The sequence below is a fragment of the Callithrix jacchus genome, chromosome 4, assembly GCF_049354715.1.
Source record: "Callithrix jacchus isolate 240 chromosome 4, calJac240_pri, whole genome shotgun sequence".
NCBI lineage: Eukaryota > Metazoa > Chordata > Mammalia > Primates > Cebidae > Callithrix > Callithrix jacchus.
Genome location: NC_133505.1, coordinates 25,572,238 through 25,595,755, shown reverse-complemented (window position 1 = coordinate 25,595,755; position 23,518 = coordinate 25,572,238). Strand labels below are relative to the sequence as shown.

General features: G+C 43.0%; 1 protein-coding gene across 5 annotated transcripts in view; it reads left to right on the top strand.

The window, feature by feature from the left end:
- The window catches only part of CDYL (chromodomain Y like), a 260,756-nt gene that overhangs the window by 193,965 nt on the left and 43,273 nt on the right, over window positions 1-23,518 (top strand). For all 5 annotated transcript variants that reach the window (XM_035295025.3, XM_035295024.3, XM_078370570.1 and 2 more), the window contains one exon: window positions 3,381-4,047. In XM_035295025.3, coding sequence (XP_035150916.3) covers window positions 3,381-4,047 — 667 coding nt within the window. The remainder of the gene's footprint in view (window positions 1-3,380; window positions 4,048-23,518) is intronic.

Here is a 23,518-nt window from a genome sequence, read left to right as displayed (position 1 = left end):
TTTAGTCATGGTCATTTTTATATATTGCAGGAATTCAATTTGCGAATGTTTTGTTGAGGATTTTTGTGTCTATATTCACAAAAGAGATAAAGGTCCGTAGCTTTCTTGTGATGCCTTTTGTTTTGATATTGGGTAAATAGTGGCCTCATAGAGTGTGGTAAACTGTTTTCTAATGATTAGAAGAGTTTTTGAAGAACTGGTATTAATTATTTAAAATTTTGTAGAATTCATCAGTGAAGATACCTAATCCTACGTGCTTTTCTTTAAGGGAGGTTTTGATGATCAGTCTTTTTATTTGTTATAGATCTATTTAGATTTTCTTGACTCAGTTTGATTAGTTTGTATCTTTCTACGAATGTGTTTATTTCATCTGAGTTGTTAAAATTTATTGGCATAGAGTTATTCTTAGTATTATAATTATTTTCATTTCCATATGGTTTGTAGTAATGTTCCCTCTTTAATTCCTGGTGTTAGAAATGTGAGTGTTCTGTTTTTCTTAATCAGAATAACTGAAAGTTTGTCAGTTTTATCAATTTTTTTTAAAAGAAACTTTTGGTTTTGTTGCTATTTAAATATTACTCTTCTGTTTATTAAGTTCTAAATTCTGTTTCTTTTCTTCTGCTTGCCCTGGGTTTAGTTTGCTTTTTTGCCGGTGTCTGAAGGTAAAGGGTTAGGTTATTGATTTTGAGGTCTTTCTTCTTTTTAGTGTAGATGTTTAGTCGTAAAAATTTCCCTCCCATTACTGCTTTTGCTGAGTTCCACAAGTTTTAGTATGTTGTATTGTTTTTGTTATCTCAAGGATTCCAACTTTTCATGAGATATTTTGGGGGGAGCTGGCTTGTTGATTATTTAGCATGGGTTGTTTAATTTCTGCATATTTATGAATTTTCCCAACTTTGTTATTTTCAGTATCATCCCCATTTGGAGATAGAACTTTGCATGATTGCAATCCTTTTAGATGTACTGAGCTTATCTTAAGACTTAGCATATGGTCTGTGCTGGCGAGTGTCCTGTGTGTGCTTGAGAAGAATGTATATTCTGCTGTTGTTGGGTAGAGAGTTGTCTCCTTGTCAGACTTGCAAAATGTTTCCATCACAGGAATTAATGGAGCAGTTTGCCTGCCCCTGGATGTCTTACTGCTCCTTCACAGTCTGATGCTGAGATCGCAAGCTATAGCTGCCTGCCGGTAAACTCGAAGAATGTTTTCACATTTTTTTTAATAGCTGAAAAAAAGCAAAAGAGTAATAATATTTTATGATGTGTGACAATTACAGAATTCAAATTTTAGCGTCCATAGATAGAGTTTTTGTCTTTGTTTAATGCCATTTCATTTATGACATATTATATCTGGCTACTTCCTTGCTACAGGAGCAGGGTTCAGTGGTTGGGAGATGAGATGACCCATAGACCTAAAACGTTTACTGTTTGGCACTTCATATAAAGTTTGCCAACTCCTGATCTGTTGCGTCCCCTGTGACTTCCTTACGTATACTCAGTCTGGCCACTGAGTATACCTAAAAATGGAGCACACACCTACCCATACCTGTGGAGGCTACTGTTCCTCTTCCTCTTTGCTCAGTTTCCTAGGAGGGAGGGGCAGAATCTCCTGGGGACCTGGCAGCTGCAGATTCCCCAGGGGATGCTGGCCCTGGGGAATCCAGTGGGACATGGTTAAGAAGGGAATGGAAAGAAATGCACTGTGTTCCACCAGGCTCCTGCCTCAGCTCTAAGGAAACTGAGGAAAGCAAACAGGAGTATACTCTAGTAGACTGCCCGCTTCTGGAGTGGAAATGGATTTAAGGTGGGTTGGGCAGAGGAGGGGGGAACATGAAACATAGCTTTCCTGTAAGACATAATCTCTTCTCCTCTTTTTATTGAAAACTCTTAAACTGTTTCTGCAAAAACATCATTTACATGGACTTTTCCAGAAATAGGTCTTTTAAATTGAAATACACCCTTATACACAACTATTCACAAGTGAAGGAGCAGAGGAAAAATCACTTTCAGAAGCCTTCCCTGCTATGATATGGACTGTGTGGACTTGCACTTGCTGACCTGACATTAATTACTGACTCTGTGGAGATCTGTCAGACATGAAATTGGCCCTATGATGAGCTAAGGTCTTGCTGTTCCTAATACTTTTTTGCTCCGAAGCAATAATATATATTTAATTTTAGGCTGTTCAGTAGTTAAGGGCTTCTATTTTCTGTATCTGAGGTAGATACACTGGAGAGTTTTTTGTTTCTTTGAGAGTAAATGATGGGGATGGGGTATTCTCCTGTTGCCCACAATTGCCTGCACTTCTACTCATTAGGCTCCAGTATTGGGGGATGGATGTTAGAGAACCAGGCATGCCATTGTGTATCTGACCTACCTCTGCCTCTAACATCAATGTACCGATGTTCTTAATAATTGATGGGCTCAGACCTTTGCGTTCTTAATTAAAGAGCTGCTATGTGGCTGTAGGCCTCTGCCCACAAGATACAGAGTCACATGCTGCTGCCGGGAAGCGAGCTGATGCTTTTGTATTAACTTCTGATGTAACAACAGATTCTAGGTATTTCTCCAATAACATATGGAGACACTGTGTCAGATAATTCTTGTCCATGTGAGTTGTGGAAGATCTCTCTTCCATTTACACTTAGGATGTTAAGGTAGAATAATTTGTCACAGTGATAAAACATGGTTACAAGGCAGGGTGGTGTGAATTGATAACTTTGATCCAGAATGTATTGGTCATCCATTTCAGCAATTGACAGCATCTCCACTGAAAGATGTTAGTGTAAAATTAATTAAAACTAAGATTTCAAAATAACCTGATTGCTCTAGACTGTTTTATTACAATCAAGTATGATGTTCTCTGTTGACCTTTTTGGTTTTAATTGAGTGCTTCTGAATGATGCTTTGATACAGATCATATGTTTCTTTGATGGCGGTTTCACCCACAGAAGGTTCTCAGACTCTTGTAGCTCTTTGCCGTCACCACTCCAGGCCTTGCTTGGGGTCCCTGCTGCTGGTACCCTGGGGATGACCAGGCACAGCTGCAGATGCCCCAGGCTGCTCTAGCCATGAGTATGGAAACCAACTCAGTGGTCAGCCTTGTACACAGACATAACAGAGAGCCCCTTTCAGTCACAAAAACATAAGTCACCTAATGCATAGCCACACGTCTCAGCATAAAATTTTAGCATCTTGTTAGACTTACTTTCAGGGAAATTGCTCATACCCCAAATGGCCTATTACTATTTTATTGGGGTTGGAGAAGAGATCATTTTTATAATCTATTATAGTTTTTGCTATTTTTGATGTTCTTAATTACATTTGTACTTTTCTCAAAAAATTTTGATTTTTTTAAACTATTTTTTTTCTTTTATAAACAGGTTGAAAGGATTGTTGACAAAAGGAAAAATAAAAAAGGGAAGACAGAGTATTTGGTTCGGTGGAAAGGCTATGACAGCGAAGATGACACTTGGGAGCCGGAGCAGCACCTCGTCAACTGTGAGGAATACATCCATGATTTCAACAGACGCCACACGGAGAAGCAGAAAGAGAGCACGTTGACCAGAACAAACAGGACCTCTCCCAACAATGCTAGGAAACAAATCTCCAGATCCACCAACAGCAACTTTTCTAAGACCTCTTCTAAGGCACTTGTGATTGGGAAAGACCATGAATCCAAAAACAGCCAGCTGTTTGCTGCCAGCCAGAAGTTCAGGAAGAACACAGCTCCATCTCTCTCCAGCCGGAAGAACATGGACCTAGCAAAGTCAGGTATCAAGATCCTCGTGCCTAAGAGCCCCATTAAGAGCAGGACCACAGTGGATGGCTTTCAGAGTGAGAGCCCCGAGAAACTGGACCCCGTCGAGCAGGGTCAGGAGGACACGGTGGCGCCTGAAGTGGCAGCGGAAAAGCCAGTCGGAGCTTTATTGGGCCCCGGTGCTGAGCGGGCCAGGATGGGGAGCAGGCCCCGGATACACCCGCTAGTGCCTCAGGTGCCCGGCCCGGTGACTGCAGCCATGGCCACAGGCTTAGCTGTTAATGGGAAAGGTGAGTGTCTGGGGAGCTGCCTGGAGCTCTGCGGCGATCCCAAAGGGTGTGGGTCCTTCTCTAGAGATCAGGCCCTGAGCTATGGAGATTCCCACAGCGTCTGCTGGAGGCTTGCAGAGATGTTGCCAGCTTCTCCTTTCTTCACTTGAAGCCTTTGGCATTTCTCTTAAATCAGCACTAGGTGTCTCATTCTGTTGCGCCATCCACAGACTGCTACCACACTGACTTGCTTTAAACATATCTCCCTCTAACTAGGTTAGGTGGGTAACTTTACAGCACGTTTCTGGAGCTGTCTGCCTTTCTTCACCTCTTAGGTGGTGAGTCTAGTCTCTTCTCCTTTGCAGCGTTTTCTTCTAAGTGCGGCCAGCCTTGATTCAGAAGTGCTGGTTCTTGTTTTGCTCATCCATTTGAATTAGCAGGAATGCCTTTCAGTGAAGGCATTGCTAACCCAGTGGGACCTGTAGGAGCTGGGCTCGTTTATGGGATGATTGGCAGTGTGGTTGCCATTGTTTCTCCCATCAGAGCTGAGTCTGCCTGGAACAGGTGGTGTCTTCGGTTTTGCTCTCACACCAGCCCTGCTCCTGGGTTCTGCAGCTGCCTTGGTTGTGCTATGACCTGTCCATCTCCCAGGACAGCACAACTGGGAGTTCACACAGGTGGCTCCTTTGCACTTGCCATGCTGTGCCAGCCACAGTTGTTAATTCTCTTACACAGATTTCTCCCAGCCAGGCCCTGGCCCTGCCTCACTTGAAGTCCTCATGACTTCGCACCTGCTGGAGCTTTCTAATAGAGCTTCCTGCTTCCTGCCTTCTTACAGCTCCCATACATTTTCAGTCATTCTCAGACAAGGGTGGTGCTCTTGGCACCCCCACCCCCAGTTGGCCTTCAGTAGCAGGTGTGCCCTGCATGTCTGTGACCCAGCCCTCCCCTGCCCTCTGGCTCCCTCTTTCTGTCAGCACCAGGGCCGCACACTTCCTTTGTCTCCAGCTGCTCAGGGGCCCCCTGCCACGTGGCCCTCTCCTCTCTCTTCCTTCTGCATTATAGTCTTAAAATTGTCTCTTTAGCCAGTGCGGTGGCTCACCCCTATAATTTCAGTGCTTTGGGAGGCTGAGGTGGGTGGAACACGTGAGGTCAGGAGTCCCGAGACCAGCCTGGCCAACATGGTAAAACCCCGTCTCTACTAAAAATACAAAAATTAGCTGGGCGTGGTGGTACATGCCTGTAATGCCAGCTACTTAGGAGGGTGAGGCACGAGAATCACTTGAACTCAGGAGGCAGAGGTTGCAGTGAGCCAAGATGGTGCCATTGCACTCCAGCCAGGGTGACAGAATGAAACTCCATCTCAAAAAAAAAAAAAAAAAATTCTCTCTCTGCCTGTGTGAATTTCCCCAACCCAAACTCAGTAGGATAATGGCAAACAAAATACTATGGTGTTGGATTGTTTGGGGAGCCATTTTCCTCTAAAGGGAAGTGTTCACTGAGACATCCTAACTATCCTGCTGTGATGCATTCAACAGGTTTTCACCTTGTCCCAGGCCCTTGTATAGCAAAGAATTGGAATATGAACTGAAATCTAGGGTTTCCTTTTGACAGGAAATTGCCACCTTGCCAATGTTTCTCAGATGCACGCTTGACCTAAATACTGTCTTTTCCCGGCTTCAGTTTTGTCTTCATCTGGAGCTTGTGAACTTGTTTTCAGGTTTGGCTTGCTATGTTGTTGACCTCATGGATACAGTATTCTCTTACGTAGTTGCATGTGAGAGGTCAGAGAAGTTCAGAGGTAGAAGGGTCTCACTTAATACATACACTATTTTGCAATTAGGGAAGTCAAGTCCAAAGAGATGATGTTCATGGAGAGAACTGGAGCCAGAGGAGAACCAGAGCGCGTGCCTCAGTGCCCCTCTGGCGTTCTTCCCAGCATTGCTTCTTGCCTCCTGGACAGATAAACACCTCCATCTCCCATCGATGAATTTGGGGGCCAGGCACATGCTGGACTCTGGTGCTACCAAGAAGGACTGACGATCTATAGCCTCTGGGCTTGACCCTGCCCTGCTCCTGGTTTTGTATGGCCTGCAAGCTCAGAATGGATTTCACGTTTCCTAATGTTTGGGGGAAAGAAAATCAAGAGGATTATTTACTAACGTGAAAATATAAGAAATCAAAATTTCTGTGTTCATACATAAAGGTTTATTGGAACACAGCTAACCATCCATTACTATGAATGAATGGAGCTATTCATTTACTGCCACCACCACCCAGCTAATTTTTGTATTTTTGGTAGAGACAGGATTTCACCGTGTTGGCCAGGCTGGTCTCGAACTCCTGGCCTCAAGTGATCCACGCACCTCAGCTTCCCAAAGTGCTGGATTACAGGCATGAGCCACCACGCCTGGCCTGCCTGGCTCTTTACAGAGAGGACAGCTGGTCTCTGCTCTTAGAAGGCTATAGATCTGTGGGCCCCCTTTTTTGTCCACAAAAGTTGTATATATATGTGCATTTTTTTGTTGAGGGAACCCTTGATTTCCAAGACTTTGTGCCAACAAGATAAAGAGCCCTCATCCTTAACCTGCACGTCCGGTTTTGGTTGGTCCCCGCGTCCAGTGGAGTTTTGCTCTGATTCCCTCTCGTGAGTTAGTTCTTTCAAAATGAAATGCAGCCCTCGCCAGTTCCACATTCCGTTTTCACCACATGTGAAACAATTTGCAGCAAAAACCTTCATTCCTTTACATTTCTTATATAAGGAAAGTAATGGCTTCTATTTAAATGAGGATTTAGTGACTTCCTCTTTAAAAAACATCCACATGGTAGCATTGGCTAAACCAAAACGGACAAGTATAAGCATAGAATCTTCAATTATGTTACCTTGTTACGTGGAGTTGGGAGATTGGGATGGGAATGACTGTTTTTTCAAGGCCCTCACCATCATTTTTCTCCAAAGCTATGATCTCTCTATCCCTCTCTCAGTTTTGCCTGGGCACTGGTCAGATCTACCCTGAGCCCTATATACTGCTGAGAATATAATCTCTTGTTAAAGGAAAATAGAACCCTTTAGGGAACATTTTTAGGACAGTGGTGAATGACATCCCCTATGGCCTTGATCTAAATCAGGCTTGTAGATTAACGAGGTGGAGCCTTTCTGGAAGAAAAGCAACTGCAAAGCTGGTGGAGCCCAGACAGCAGGCCTTCTGCAGATTCGGGAGGTTCAGTGCTGTGGCTTCCTTGGTCCCTGTGCAGAGAAGAGCTTTGTTACACTCTTTGCTAGAATGTAAGCTCCAAGAAAGCATTTTGCTTTTCCAGACTAAGTCGAATTATGCCCAGAATGGCACCTGCCATGTAGTCAGTGCTCTGCAAGTACTTGAGGAAGGAATGATTCCAGCAGAATGGGTACTCAGGAAAGGAGGAAGGAATGATTCCAGTAGAATGGGTGCTCAGGAAATGAGGAAGGAATGATTCCAGTAGAATGGGTGCTCAGGAAATGAGGAAGGAATGATTCCAGTAGAATGGGTGCTCAGGAAAGGAGGAAGGAATGATTCCAGTAGAATGGGTGCTCAGGAAATGAGGAAGGAATGATTCCAGTAGAATGGGTGCTCAGGAAATGAGGAAGGAATGATTCTAGTAGAATGGGTGCTCAGGAAAGGAGGAAGGAATGATTCCAGTAGAATGGGTGCTCAGGAAATGAGGAAGGAATGATTCCAGTAGAATGGGTGCTCAGGAAATGAGGAAGGAATGATTCCAGTAGAATGGGTGCTCAGGAAAGGAGGAAGGAATGATTCCAGTAGAATGGGTGCTCAGGAAAGGAGGAAGGAATGATTCCAGTAGAATGGGTACTCAGGAAAGGAGGAAGGAATGATTCCAGTAGAATGGGTACTCAGGAAAGGAGGAAGGAATGATTCCAGTAGAATGGGTGATCAGGAAAGGAGGAAGGAATGATTCCAGTAGAATGGGTGCTCAGGAAAGGAGGAAGGAATGATTCCAGTAGAATGGGTGATCAGGAAAGGAGGAAGGAATGATTCCAGTAGAATGGGTGATCAGGAAAGGAGGAAGGAATGATTCCAGTAGAATGGGTGCTCAGGAAAGGAGGAAGGAATGATTCCAGTAGAATGGGTGATCAGGAAAGGAGGAAGGAATGATTCCAGTAGAATGGGTGCTCAGGAAAGGAGGAAGGAATGATTCCAGTAGAATGGGTGATCAGGAAAGGAGGAAGGAATGATTCCAGTAGAATGGGTGCTCCGGAAAGGAGGAAGGAATGATTCCAGTAGAATGGGTGCTCAGGAAAGGAGGAAGGAATGATTCCAGTAGAATGGGTGCTCAGGAAATGAGGAAGGAATGATTCCAGTAGAATGGGTACTCAGGAAAGGAGGAAGGAATGATTCCAGTAGAATGGGTGCTCAGGAAAGGAGGAAGGAATGATTCCAGTAGAATGGGTGCTCAGGAAAGGAGGAAGGAATGATTCCAGTAGAATGGGTGCTCAGGAAATGAGGAAGGAATGATTCCAGTAGAATGGGTGCTCAGGAAAGGAGGAAGGAATGATTCCAGTAGAATGGGTGCTCAGGAAATGAGGAAGGAATGATTCCAGTAGAATGGGTGCTCAGGAAATGAGGAAGGAATGATTCCAGTAGAATGGGTGCTCCGGAAAGGAGGAAGGAATGATTCCAGTAGAATGGGTGCTCAGGAAAGGAGGAAGGAATGATTCCAGTAGAATGGGTGCTCCGGAAAGGAGGAAGGAATGATTCCAGTAGAATGGGTGCTCCGGAAAGGAGGAAGGAATGATTCCAGTCGAATGGGTGCTCCGGAAAGGAGGAAGGAATGATTCCAGTAGATTGGGTGCTCAGGAAATGAGGAAGGAATGATTCCAGTAGAATGGGTGCACAGTGAAGACAAGGGTTGTAGGGAGTCATTTGTGGCCCAGGTCTCTGGCTCAGAGAGGAGAGAAGGAAAGCAGGAGGGGAGAAATTCTACTGAAATAAGGTACATGGCTAGAAACACAGACATTCCAGAAAGCCCTCTTTTGCCCTCTGGGCACATCCTTCGTGAATGAGGAGAAGCCACGCTGAAGCTCCTGTGGCTGTTAGACCACTGACACTTTTTAAGCCGTTGTTTTTACTTTCCAGATTAATTTTAAAGCTACATAAGAAAACTGATTTGTTTTTCTAAAACTAATTGAAGTAGATACTGGTGGAATCATTGGAAAATAAACCATCTCCTATTCAAAACATTAATCATGTGTACTGAAGGGATATTTTTGCCACCAAAAGCAACAAATATTTGAATATTTGTTAACCCAAAGAATGAGTGTTTCTGGCGTGTTTCACAGATACCCGTTTACTTTTATAGAATAACCATATGTGTGTTTGCATTTTAATTATTTCAAGTATGACACAAAGGTTTAAATGATGAATATATTATTTCACTCAGAAATATGAGAAATACAGCCAGGCGTGGTGGCTCATGCCTGTAATCCCAGCACTTCGGGAGGCCATGGCGGGTGGATCACAAGATCAGGAGTTTGAGAGCAGCTTGACCAATATAGTGAAACCCCATCTATACTAAAAACACAAAAATTAGCCAGGTATGGTGGCGTGTGCCTGAAATCCCAGCTACTCAGTATGCTGAGGCAGAAGAATCGCTTGAACCCAGAAGGTGGACATTGCAGTGGGCCGAGATTGCGCCACTACACTCCAGCCGGGGCAACAGAGTGAGACTCCATCTCAAAAAAAAGAAAAAAATTGTGAGAAAATCTAAAATTTATGTGATGCAGCTGTCTTCTTCTCTTTCCTCTTTATCAGTGTTAATGATGATTTCTTGCTCTTTTAATTGCCCAGTGAATTAATCCTACAAAAGAAGTTGCTTTTAAAAACTGGATTATCATGACTTTGCTCTTTCATGAATTCAAATATATAATTTATCATCATCCCATAAGTATGAAATTTCAGAAAATGCTATTAGCAAACTTAAATAGGTGTAAACCTTATCAGTGTTATGACACAAGGTTGGCTTTTGGATTTCAAATGGAAGCCAGCAGCACCTAGTAGGCAATGACTGAGGAAATATTAATACCTTAGCATGGGTTACATTTCATGAACATTTCAACCAAAGGAAGCTCCCAGGAATTGTTCAGGAAAACCTGGCTGCTTCTGAGGAGCTGGAGTGTGATTTCCTCTCAGTAAGAATATGAATACATGATTTCTTTCCCCTTTCACTGTGATTATCAGGAAAGCCTAAGAGGCAACTCAACAGCTGCCCTCTAGAAAGAGGCCCCAGAGCTATAAAGGCCCTTTATGATTTAGTCTCTGAAATTAGAACTTAATCCCAGGGAAAGTTATAAAGTCGGAAGGCCAGGCCAGGTGTGGTTGCTTACATCGCACCTCTTTGGGAAGCTGAAGCAGGATAGATTGAGGCCAGGAGTTCAAGACCAGCCAAGGTAACATAGTAAGACCTTATCTTTATAAAAATAAAAAATATTTTCCTAGGTTTTGAAGATGTGTTTAAAAAAAAAAAAAAATCCAGGCATGGTGACTACATGCCTGTAGTCCCAGCTACTCAAGAGGCTGAGGTGGGAGGATTGCTTGAGCCCAGGAGGTCAAGGCTACAGTGAGCTATGATTGCACCACTCTACTCCAGCCTGGTCCACAGAGCAAGACCCTGTTTCAAAAAAAAAAAAAAAAAAAAAAAGCAGACCAGTCCCTAGAGGTAGCAACTGTTCACTGGGGCTACAGCAGGAAACCTCCACTTGAAGAGACATTTGAAGTCAAGTTACGGCAAACAAGCAATTAGTAGTGTGTTTGAATACAAAAATTAGCCATGCATGGTGGCACACTCCTGTGGTCCCAACTATCCGGGAGGCTAGGTAGAAGAATCACTTGAACCCAGGAGGCAGAGGTTGCAGTGGGCCAAGATTGTGCCTCTGCACTCCAGCCTGGGTGACAGAGCAAGATTCCTTCTTGGGGAAAAAAAAAAAAAGAAGTGTGTTTAAGGGTTTGATCAAGAAAGATTTCAGTTTGAAACCCCACAAATGATTGACATGTTTTATACAATGGGTCCATGCTAGAGGCTTCCGCATGTGTTTTCTTATTCCTTTCAAGAGCAAACCCACTTACACAAGGAAAGGGTTCAGAAGCTAAAAATCAAACGAGAGGGAAGTAGTCCTTTGAGACAAGCAGATGTACAGCCTCCCCACTTTCTAAACGTTTGTTAGGTATCCTCAGGTAGAATGATGTGACGGCCAGGGACAGGTGGGTTCCTGTGTTCCTCCAAGTGAGCACAGTGATCTTCAAACCTCCACGTGCTTAAGAAGTCTAGTGCAGAGTTTCAGGTACAGAGCCCCTAGAGAAGATACTCTTGTCCAGCCAGAGCCAGTCTGTTACCTCTGTCCTCTTAGGTTTTTGGCTGGGGCCTGTGAATTACAGTGACAAAAGAAAGACATGTTAACAGGAGAAAACAACATACACATATAATTGGTGTTTTAAGTTTTATGAGCCCAAAGAATCTCCACACAAAAGAGGAAACCCCAAAGAAGTGGTTAGGCTTGAGAGCTTATATACCATTTTAACAAAGGATGATAAATCGTGGAGAAATTCCTACCCCAGTTTCTAGGCTTCTTAGGGGTGGTAAAATGTGGGGAGATAGATACACGGGAAACTAATGGAAGAGAAAGGCTGTTTTAGTAAGGTCTGTTGAGGTACACTTGTCTCAGTTTATTCTCTCTGAGGATTAGTCGTTCTCCTTTTCCTGCTACAGGAACGTAGGAATACCTTTACAGATAGGAATTTAAGCCCTTTTAAGGCAGAAATGGAGCGGGCAGAGAGTTCTTCCTGCAACTGTTGCTTCTCAGTTGCCTTTAGCCCAAAATAATCCTTATTCAAAAGTATTATATTTTGGAATTGCATATTCTGATTCCTGTCAGAAATTTAGGGAATGAACCCTGCCAACTCTTAAGCAGCCATATTCCAAGGCGAGGAGTCAAGTGTGGGCTGTGTCGGGTCCAGTGACCACCTCTCTCTGGATATGGAGCCAGGGCTTCTCAAAGAGTGTTTCCCTTCCTACTCTAAGAATCCCTGCTACAGACTTTGAGGGTTTTTTCCCTTCACGTGAAGTTTTACTGATGTCGCAGCTGCAGAAATGTCTACAAAATATATAAATTTCATACATTTTTGAACAAGTAATTTACAAGTACTTTGAGCCAAATATAAGAGGTCACTATTACCTCCCCTCCCTGAATACCAAATTCCCCAGAGGGAATATCAGTAGTTTGATATGTCTCATTTCTATGTCTTTTTCTATGAATTTATACTCTTTTTATATGAGATCATACTACATAATTTGTTCTTTTTTTTTTTTTGAGATGGAGTCTCACTCTGTAGCCCAGGCTGGAGTGCAATGGCTCGATCTTGGCTCACTGCAACCTACACCTCCCTGGTCCCGGTTCAAGCAATTCTCCTACCTCAGCCTCCCAGGTAGCTGGGATAATAGGCACGAGCCACCATGCCCAGCTAATTTTTGTAATTTTTAGTAGAGACAGGGTTTCACCATGTTGGCCAGTCTGGTCTTGAACCCCTGACCTCATGATCCACCTGCCTTGGCCTCCCAAAGTGCTGGGATTACAGACATGAGCCACCACGCCTGGCCCCATAATTTGTTCTTAACATTCGCTGTTTTTATTTAACATCCTATCTTGGAGAACTTTCTATTTTAAGACTCAAATTATATCTTTTTATGTTTTAAACTTTTTATAAATATGATTTCAAACTTAGAAGTTCTAAGACCAGTACAAGAAATACCCATAAAGATCCCTTACCCAAATTCACCAATTGTTTACCTTTTGCCTCATTTACTTACCCTCTCCTCTCTTTCTCCCCCATGTATGTATATAGTCATATACACATACACATATGCATATGCATTTTTTTCTATTTGAGGATATATTTTATACTATTTGAGAGTTAGTTAGCAACTTCCTATTGTAAATGATAGCAAAACACAAGGGCTGTAATTGATTTAAGATTTTAATAGATGTTGCCAAATTGCTCTCTAAAAATGCTGTAAAGATTGTAAGTATGCATTTACCTATTCTTCACCAACATTTTAATCTATTTTTCAGTGTCTGGCAGATGAGAAAATGTTATCTCCTTGTTTTAATTTTCAAACAGGAAAACTTTTTGCAGGTTTATTGACTGTTTGCATTCATTCTTCTGTTAATTTTCTCTCTCTCTATGTGTGTGTGTATTTTTTTTTTCTTTTTTTTTTTTTTTTGCCTGTTTTTCTTATGGGTGGTTTAACTTCCAAAATATGAAAATGTTGTGAATTAGCACATCCTTCCCCAGGGACCACACTGATCTTCTCTGCATATGTGAACTGTGGTGCGCATGCTTCTGAAAGGAGTGCCTAAAAAGGGGTCCATGATTCAGGGTCCTCCCCACTTACTCATCTGCTGGTCCTTTCATGGCAGGAGTGAGAATATAGGACCACCTAGGCCCTGCCATAAGGAACTAGAAAACCTCTAATTAATTTGCATTAATTTTATGGTTCCTGCTTAGTTTTGAATGTACCTAAGTGTATTTCATTATGTTGGACTTTTATAAAGTATAATTTAAAAGAAATTTAGATTTCTTAGGTCAGATGACATAAAAGGAATATTTCTAACTATAGTTCTTGCTCCTTTTGAACTTTAACTGATTCAAGGACAAAAGGGGAAAAAAATCACATTTTCAAATTAAATTTCTTTTTTTATTTAGTATTTGCTCTTGTTACTGCATGTGCTACTGGGAATTGAGCCCTGTCACAAATCTCTCTTGTTGCCTGTATTCCTGTTTACATTGTTTTTACTGCAGCCAGGAACTGGCCTTCTGGAATATTCCTCCAATGGCACTCCACACCTTAAGCTTGAGAGCAGCTATGTATACACAGGATATAGGCTCTCGAGCCTCTTCCAAGCATGCTATTCTGGTGCCTTTGTTCTGTCTTTAGTTCCTCCAACATTCATCTTCCTCTTTCAGAGAATCCTTGGTTTACAGAAGAGGCTGCTTGTGAAAGGGAGTGATTTGATCAAAGTCACTAGCAGAATTGGCGGGAAAGTAGGCTCCACATTAGAACCTACTCCTAACTTCCATTTAGTTCTTTGTACTGTGTCACACTGATGACAAGTGATTTTTTTAATAAGTATAATTGATATTATTAAGTACTGTGTTAGTCAAGACTTGCTTCTGTCTCAAGTGAGTGACACTGAACCTACCGTGGCTTAAGCATACAACCAAATGAAATGGCATCTGTTGGCTCATGGAACTGAAATCCACACGCAGCTGGATTTGTGGCCTGAAGTTACCACCATTCCCCTGTCCCCTCCCTACCCCAGCCTCCACTTGCTTCAATCAGGCCAGTTCTTCCCACATGGTAGCAAGGTGCCCCAGCAGCTCTGGTCTGCTGCTCTGACGTCTGAGCTGACCAGACAGAAAAGGGGCTTCTTTTCCTCCTAAGTTTTAAGGGGTGAGGTCAACTTCATCTAAACTCTGTAACCTAGAAGGAAGGGGATGAGGGGATACCCCAAGGGAAAGCCAGGGCTAGTGACACTAGAAACAGCAATAGGTACTAAGCAGGTCTGGACAGTCATACTTCGAATTAATGTCATGTTCTGGCATTTGGGTGATCCTCTCACACAGTACAGTCCTCCTCCCAATATAGCTGTGCTGTGCCCAGGATGCTGCTCATCAGGAGACTGAGCTGTGCCTAGCTCTGCACTTTGTCTTTTTGAATAGGTGCTCTTCCTCCTTTTATAGTCCTATTTTTGGGGGCTACGCACAGCATTTACCCCCTTTCGTATTTGATGTCACCTTTATTACACAGATGGACTGTTTATGAGGATGTCCTTGAAGGAAGGTGCCAGGGAGTCCGATTCTCCAAGGCTCTGTTGCCTTGGGTGGAGAATGCTTTAACTAAAGTGGTGTGAGTACTTGGATTGGATGGATGGGAGCCAGTTCCCTAGAAGAGTCTGAAAAAAGAACATCTGATGTTTTTAAAATATCCAAAGAAAGATCCAGAGTAGATGGACAAATTCATTTAACCTTTAAATGGTAGAATGGAAAAGTGCTGTGCAGATATTTTAATGGTCAGGAATCTCCTACATTGCCTAGTCCAATTGTTTACACACATTAGGGGCTTAATGAACATTTGCGTGTGCATGAGTGAGTTGCTGGAGGAATTTTTATCACTTCTGCTTCCATTATTAGTGTTTGTCTTTTAAAAAGAAGAGTAAAAAAAAAAAAAATGATTTGTCAGGGAAGCTGGGACAAATTACCAAGGTACCGAGAGGCGCCCCTATGCTCCTGCTGCCCTAAGCACTTAGGGGACTTCCTCCAAATCAGACGAGTCAGCAGGCCTGTGCTCCTGCTCCATTCCCTGCTGTATGTGCACATGTCCTTTTAAGTGAAGTTAATATATTCCTCTTCACAGCTGCAGCCCAGTGCTCAAGGGAACTTTTTGAGAGTAAGAACCAAGACATTTCGTCCTAGTTTTTCTACTACCTGCCACACGGTAGGTGGCCACTAAACTGTGGAGTGGATGAAAGCATTTTCTTCTTTTTTGGTTCATCTTAAATGTCTTTTGATAATTAGTGTTTTATTGAAAATCATATTGTTTTATCCGAGCAAACTCTACCTAAAGGGTTCATTCAATTTCAACAACAAGTGAAATGATTCAAGAACCTGCCGTCTAACCACATGATGTGCCCAGTGGCTTGCCAGGGCCTGGGTGCTAGAGGGAGGAGATGGTTTCTGTGTCCTTTGTCACCAGCAGTCTCTGGCCCTAGTGGAGCCCTGGACTCACTCCTCTCTCCCACTTTGGGTGTCTTGGCCACTGCAGCTGGAGTCTGCTGTACTTGATTCATGTTACTTGGCATCCACACAGTTGCTGGCTCCTAAGTAACTATCTTCCATGGCTTCTGAGTTCCTGAAACAGTTTTTCCTCAGGTTTTGAGGCATCTTTTTAAACCTTGCTTTTAGTTTTGGATTCATTCTGTGTCCCATGCCTACACGCATCAGCCCTCTGGGAGTTTCTGGAAGCTCCATGCCTCCTCATCAGATGCATGTTAAACATGTACCACATGGCAGGCTGTGGGACTGGAGCTTGGCAACACAGAACCCCTGACTTCCAGGAGCTCAGAGCCTAGCAGAATGGATGTTCAAGAAGGAGCCCTCATTTCTGATGATAGAGTTGTCTGAAAAACACTGTGGTTGACAGAGCCATGCCACGCTCTCTACAGACCCGAGGCTGGGCCCCTGCAGTGTTGAAAGTTCAGCCCTGCGGTTGTGGGCAGCATTCCCTAAGGCAAGAGCAGATGTCAGACTATTGTTAAGGAGTTTATAATAAACTGATCATTGTACAGCCCTGCTCCTGGTGGAGTGGTGAGACACCGAATGAGGTAAACTGTCTCTGTTTAAAAAGTAATTACCCCGTTATAGTGAATACTCATCTCCTCCCGTGATATGGACCTGATGTAATTGGCTCTCAGTCTAAGACAATAAATGGCATCTGCCAAGGTGTTCTTAATAGGAAATATTAAGAAAACATTTTAAATCTTACCTCCAAAGTATCTGTTACTCCAGGTTATTTTCTGGACGATCTATTTTCTCTTCCAAGCAAGTGAGTTTGATACTCAGTTCTTCCATTCACTGTGCCCTTCCCTGCCTTGCTTTTGGGAAGATAACATTTTATAATCAGGTTTATTTATGATAACATCTGGTCTGTCCTCCCTACTTTGTTATTTAAGACTTATTTGTGCTTAAAAAGAACTTTTTAAAAATAGGAACATGCTAGGTTCTCAAATATACTTTAAAATAACCCCCTCTCAACCCATTTACCTCAGTCATAGTCATCTCTACTTTCTGTCTGCAGTTCACATTCTTATTTATGTCTGTGCAGCAAGAAGAGGGAGTGTGTTCCCAGGAGAAAAGCTGTAAGTGGCTTTGGGCCTCGTCATAAAACTACAGGTTGTACTTAGGACCACATTAGCCACTTAGACTAGAGCTGTGCACTGTGTCCCCCTCATTCCCGCCCCCAGCTGAGAAATAATTGTCCCCAAATCCATGCACTGAAATGGAGACGTCTGATCACTAGCAGACCTCCACGGTGCCTGTGTAATCAGCTGTCTCTGTGTGAGCTGCTGATCCCAGCGACAACACGAGGATAGTGACCACTGCCCCAGACGGCTCAGTGCTCCACGCCCAGCATGATATGAACTGCTGAAGTCAGAGAAGTCCACGTTGGATAAACAAAGCCATCCTAGTAGTAGCATCGTGTCACAGTGACCATGTGCCTGTCTTATGGAACCTGGGTTTACTTGACTAGGTTGCTGACTCAGAAGAGTTTGTGCATGGCTTGCTGTTTTCTTCAACCCTCTCCAGACTGAATGGGAATGTTAAACCCACTCAGGAGTTCTTGGTCTAAAAGACTGTGTTCATTGGCCTTTGAGGCTCGGTCAACCAGTTTACCCAGGGTGACCTGAGCCTTCGATGTGCCTGTGGGTGCCTGCCTCTTCTCCCATGAGACAGACCTGAACTGTCTTTTCAGCTGCTCATATGATTGGGAGAAATGTATTCTGTGACCAAGGAAGGCCACATTTTAGCACCTTTTATGAGGTGCCATGCTTAATTCCCCGGGGGCATTGGGGGGAAATTTACAAGCAGTGGGAGAGGATGGACTGCTAAGATTGAAGTAATGAAAGGGAAAGTCAGTCTTAAAACTTGTGTTTGAGAATTATGCCAGTGAAGCCATTGACCCCACCTAGGTTAGAGCTGAAGGGCCACGTTTTCATGTTTTGTGGCTGGGAGCCACTTGCCTCCCCCTCCCCGTCCTGCCCCCGCACTGGCTTTCTGCAGGTCTTTTGCCTCCATTTTCATGGGACCTCTTCTTTTTCATTTTTTAAATTTTATTCCCTTTTTAATTTATTTTTTATTTGCATAAATGTGTGGGGTTACAGTTGCACATTTGTAATATGCATAGATTGCATAGTGATCAAGTCAGGGCTTTTAGGGTATCCCTCACCCACATAAACACAACTGAATAATTTCCTATCATAAGACCTTTCTATTGTCAATGGTAATCATTGTGGGAATTGTTGCTACAGATATTTAAGCCTTGAAAGAAGTAACTTAGTCCTAGTAAAACTGCAAAATCAAATGGGAAGATGACATGGTCTCATAGGAGGAGTGTCTGCAACTTTAATGGTAACCTTTTTTTAATGGGAACATACTGGGTTCTCAAATATACTTTAACCCCCTCTCAGCCCAGTTATTATATTGGTAATGGCCAGAGGGTTGTACATTTTATCTGGTAAGAGAAACTCTGCCTCTCCTATGGTCGGGTGATACGACTTTTATTCAATGTAAAATAGGACAGATATTATTTTTCATCTTGCTAATGTAGTTTCAAATGATGTATTCCATATTCACATTGTAATTGTAGCATTTCCTTCTTTGCATGACAGTTTCAGCAAAGTTTGGTAGCTGTTTCCCGTACTTGGCATTACCTCTAAAGGTAACATAGGAATTGTGTAGGAATAGCGTGAAAGCATAACATGAACATTATCAACATGGTGAGTGCAGAAAATCACACTGTTTAATTGCTGTATTGCCAGCTTTTGACTGTTCTCTGTGAGTGCGACTGCCTCTTTGTGTCTGCCTCATGACAGTACAGGTTTGAAGGCCACAGGAGAAAAAGGACAGGGCCACACAGCTCAGACCAGCCTTGGAAGGCATGACAGTGTGTACAGAGTGTATTGGATGATTGCTTCTGATTTCCACGATTTAAACCACTATTTTATTATGGACTTCAAAGGGAAAGTGAACGTAAGTTTGACTCTGTGCTTTGGTTTTTTTTCCATAAACCTTACCGAAGAAGACAAAAGTTCTAAAACTGGCAGCTATCAAAATTGTTATAAAAACAAACCAAGAGGGGGAGTGGTATAAAAATAGTCTCCGTCTGAGTTTTGGTTTGGTTTAGTTTTATCTGGGGAGAAGGAGGTTGCCCTAGTAAAATTTCTACTTGCAAAGTCTTTCACATGCCATTTTCGGATAATATGTTCTCAATAAGTGGTCTAAACTAATTTATTGTGTTATATTAATCATATTTACAGAAATTTGTCATTTAGGAATGTATACTGTGCAGTCTGATCTGTGCATTTTCCAGTTTTCACAAGAGATTTTCTCATATCTGTGTAATAAGCAGTTACACACTGGGTTTTCTTGATTATATAGTCTGTGTAATGCTGTGACAGCCTGGCTAGCACTTCAGCACAATCTTCAGAGTTGCACATTACTGTTTGACATTAGAAACTGCTGCTACTCCAAGCTCGACTCAGGAGTGCACCCCAAGTGCTGGATCACTGTAGGGCCAGTGGGTTACCAAGTTGTACTCCTTCAGAAAGGGGAGATGGGTGGAAAACACAGACCACACCACTGCAGTTTTAGCATGCATTTCCATGATTTATGGAAGGATTGGAAGAAAAGCTGACTGTCAAGAGTTTTGCTCTATTACAGTTTATTGTTTCTTTGTTTTTGTTTTTTGTTTTTCTTTTTTTCTGAGACAGGGTCAGGCTCTGTCTTGCCCAGGCTAGAGTGCAGTGGCTGATACCACCTTGGCTCACTGCAATCTCCCCCTCCCAGACTCAGGTGATCCACCTCAGCTTCCCAAGTAGCCGGGACTACGGACATGTGCCACCATGCCCAAATGATTTTTGAATTTTTGTGGAGATGCAGTTTCGTCATGTTCCCCAGGCTAGTCTCGGTCTCCTGAACTCAAGTGATGCTTTAGCATCAGCCTCCCAAAGTGCCTGTAACAGGTGTGAGTCACCATGTCCAGCCTCTAATACGGTTTTTAAGTACTCTTGGATGCTCAAAACTGATCTCAAACTTTGATTTTAAAATTGCTATTTTTTTAATTGTATTTATAAAACTTAGCACATTGTGGCTTTTAGGTTTCTGTGCTGGGGAGGTCAGCTTCCTGTCTTGGATTTTGAGTAGCCTTTGCCCTCATGTATAACATGATGTATTCAGTTAGATGCTCTCCCTTGATCCTTTGCTCCTCAGCATGTCTGAAACATCTGTGTTAGAGGGAGTCATCACTTCCACAGTTTGGCCCCCCTTGAACTCCGTGTTCTCTACCACCCCACTTGGTCCCCATGAGGAAAGAGATACATAAAAGCCTTTCCCTGCTGTCGTCAGGGGACTCATGGGCCACTTCTCAATGTACTTAGTGTGGACCCCTGAAGTGCCAAACACATGGAAAATTCTAGCACCCTAGTTAGAGAAGCACTGCATTACAAATCCTTATTTCTCAGCCCTGGCTGCTTTGTAAGTACCCAGGTGTTCCTATGCAAAGATGGACATGGTCCCTCCGTGATTGTCCTGGGAGCTATTCAGAACCATAGCTGTGAGTGATCCTTGGCAGCACCTGGTTAACCTGGTGGGAAAGGGTCCAGAGCCAGACAGGCCATTCAGGCCTTGTAGATGATCAGAGGGTGTGAGCACAAGATTTAGGCAATGGTGTTTCATAGATGGATGGGGGTATGTCCTTGGAACTTAGTTTGAGAAACACTCATCTGGCCTAAAGCTAAATGATTGTTTTAGAAATTTGCTTAAGGAAGTATTTGATTTCACTGTAGTTTGTTTAGCCTTTAGCTTCGCAGATTAAGCTAGCTACTTAGTGAAAATACCTCCTCAGAACTCCCCTGAGGCAGCCTATATCCTTGGCTCTCTAAGCTTTCAGGGACTGTTTTCTTAAGCATAAATGCTTCTACTTTAAATACTTCTTAAAAGATAATGCCTGACCTCTGAGCTTACCTCTTTCTTTCCCCATTTTTTCTCCTCCATCCTGCAGAAATAGAACTTTAAATTCTGATCCAGGCTGACCAGTAGCCCACAGGCAGTCCTTTGACATCCTGACCCACTATGCGTCCTCCACCCTGCAGCTTCTTATGTCCACAGGTGGAAATGCTGTGCCCCTTAATCAACACCGTGGCGCTTACTAACTGGAGGTCACCTCTCCTGCATAGGGTCACATTCTACCTGTCTGTTGAGAGACTCCATTCTTTGCTGGGTTCTGCTTACCTGGTTAAACCACAAAGGGTTCTGTGCTGAGACTAGACATGGGATCTAAAAGTTTCCATGCTCATATACAGAAGTATACAAAGTATGCATGAGCAAATGGTCACCCCTGGTCGTAAGATGGTGTTCTCTACATTTCATCTGACACCTTTGGTTTTGTTGCTCTTTGAGAATGAGAGAAATCTTTTAAAGGAACTCATCCAGAAAGAAAGGAGAAGCAAGTATATTAGAGAGAAGATACATTTATCATGTCATTACTAAGCCCTGTATTAAGCTTATTGTAAACGCTAGGGTAATTACTGACTCTCTCCATATGAGGAATCAGGGAGGGGCTGCTGTGTCTAAGCTTTCCTGTCTCAGTAAGTGCTACCTCCAGCATTCAGCAGCTCAAGCCAAAAGCCATGCCCTCCCCTCTCCTGCATCCTTGCCATCCGCTCTGCCTCTCACCATTGCCACCACCTTGTCCAAGCAATTGACAGCTCTCTTTTTTGCCTTTTTCCAATCCATTTCTCCCTTACCCACCAGAAGGATCTTTTATAGATAGATGTAAGTATATATTACGGCCCTGCTTCACTTTCTGGTGTACTTGAGATAAAATTCATGCTTCTTACTGTGGCCTTCAGGACCCTTCAGGGCTGACCCTTCATTGCTTACTCTACTTCCCATCCACTAGGCTCCCTTCACTTCCTGGAAATGGCCAGTTTCTTTCCTTCTGCTTTTGCACATGTATTCATATATATATTCATACACACACTTTTTTTTTGTTGTTCTGGTTAACTCCTTATCCTTCTGGCCTCAGCATGGATGGCACTTCCTGGGAGAAGCCTGCCTGATCGTCCCCCTCTATCTAAAACACAGCACTCACCCACGGTTCTAGTTGCATGCTAATGTGTTGGTTTCTTTACCTAAGCCAAGCTACGGAAGGTAGGCAGCATATCTATTTGTTTACTCAGTCTTATAGCATTAGCACCTGGCACAACACCAGGCAGCATTCACCTGCTCAGGTTTGTTAAATGGTGATTCTGATTTTTGTATCTTTGTCTTGTTGCCAGGTTAAGTTCCTCTTAATGGTGGGTTTTATGGCCAGAAGAGCCTACTATTCATGGCCAGAAGAGGCACACATTAACAAATGAGTGTTCTGCCTTTAATGACCAACTCCCTTTATACTTTCTGCTCTTGTCCTTCTGTCCAGTTTATTAAGCACACTGCATACTATAGGCCATGTCATGAGGTCCACCAGGTGACACACATGGGACCATGTGACTGATGTATCCTCTGAGAGCCAGCCAGGGCTTCCTGGATGGGGAGAAGCCAGTTACTCAAGAGGCTGTAACATAAGGCAGCGGGTAAGTGCTCTCAGCTGAGCAACTTAAGAGACTGTATTCGAAGGTTCAGGGAGCGAGCGTGTGTGGTTGAGGCCTGCAGAAATTTATGAAGAGGGAAAGGTGTCTCTGTGGGCCTGGAAGGATTAGTTGGGTTTTTATAAAGCAGCAATATTAGAAGAGATGGTTTGGATAGAAGGCATGAAGTGAGTAGTGGAGCATTTCTGATGATTTATACACCTCTAGACCTTACCTGAAAAAGGATTTAAAGCAGTTTACAGTTTGGAAATACAGGGATACAGTATTTCGGTTTTTTGTCCAATGAAGACCCCAAGACAGATTGAAATGAAACATATTAAAGTCAAGGATGTGGTTAATCCAGTCCAGGGGATGCATGCCATGGCATTGGTGATTGCAAGTGGGCCACAAATTTGGGTTTAAGCTGTCTGGGGCATGTGCTAAGAGTGCGCTGTTGCGTCAGATACACAGTCCTCACACACATATACTCACCCAGTAGTTGCTCAGTAAATGTGTATCTGTGCAAGCTAATGAGACATGAAAGAAAGTTTGGCCCTGGCTCATTAGTAAAGTTTTGTCTGGTTTAGTGAACAAAATGTGTTCACACCACTTTCCTCACAGTTGAAATGGTATTCATGGTACTGTTTCCGGAAGGGGGGTCCTTGGTTTATGGCTGGAGGCACAAATCAATTTGGGTATTGGTTCTAGGGATAGCTAAAAGCCTCAGTTCATGTCATAGAGCGTGGTGTTTCTAAACCCCGCCCCTTAGCTTTCAATAAGGTATTCGAAAAGAATCTATAATTTTCAAAGTTATTTAACTTTAAATTACTTCTTAGTTGACTTGCTATATAAGGTTGTTAGTTTTAAACCTGTAGGGGTTAAGGACATCTACTTTCAAATTTCAACCTCCAGTAAGTAAAAACGTGACTTACAAATACAGAAGGCATTAGTTAACTCACTGAAGGAATCAAAAAGATAGGAAAGTTGAGTCAAAGAAAATGTAGGAGACCATGTGTGGGCACTGAAACGGTGCTGGAACAG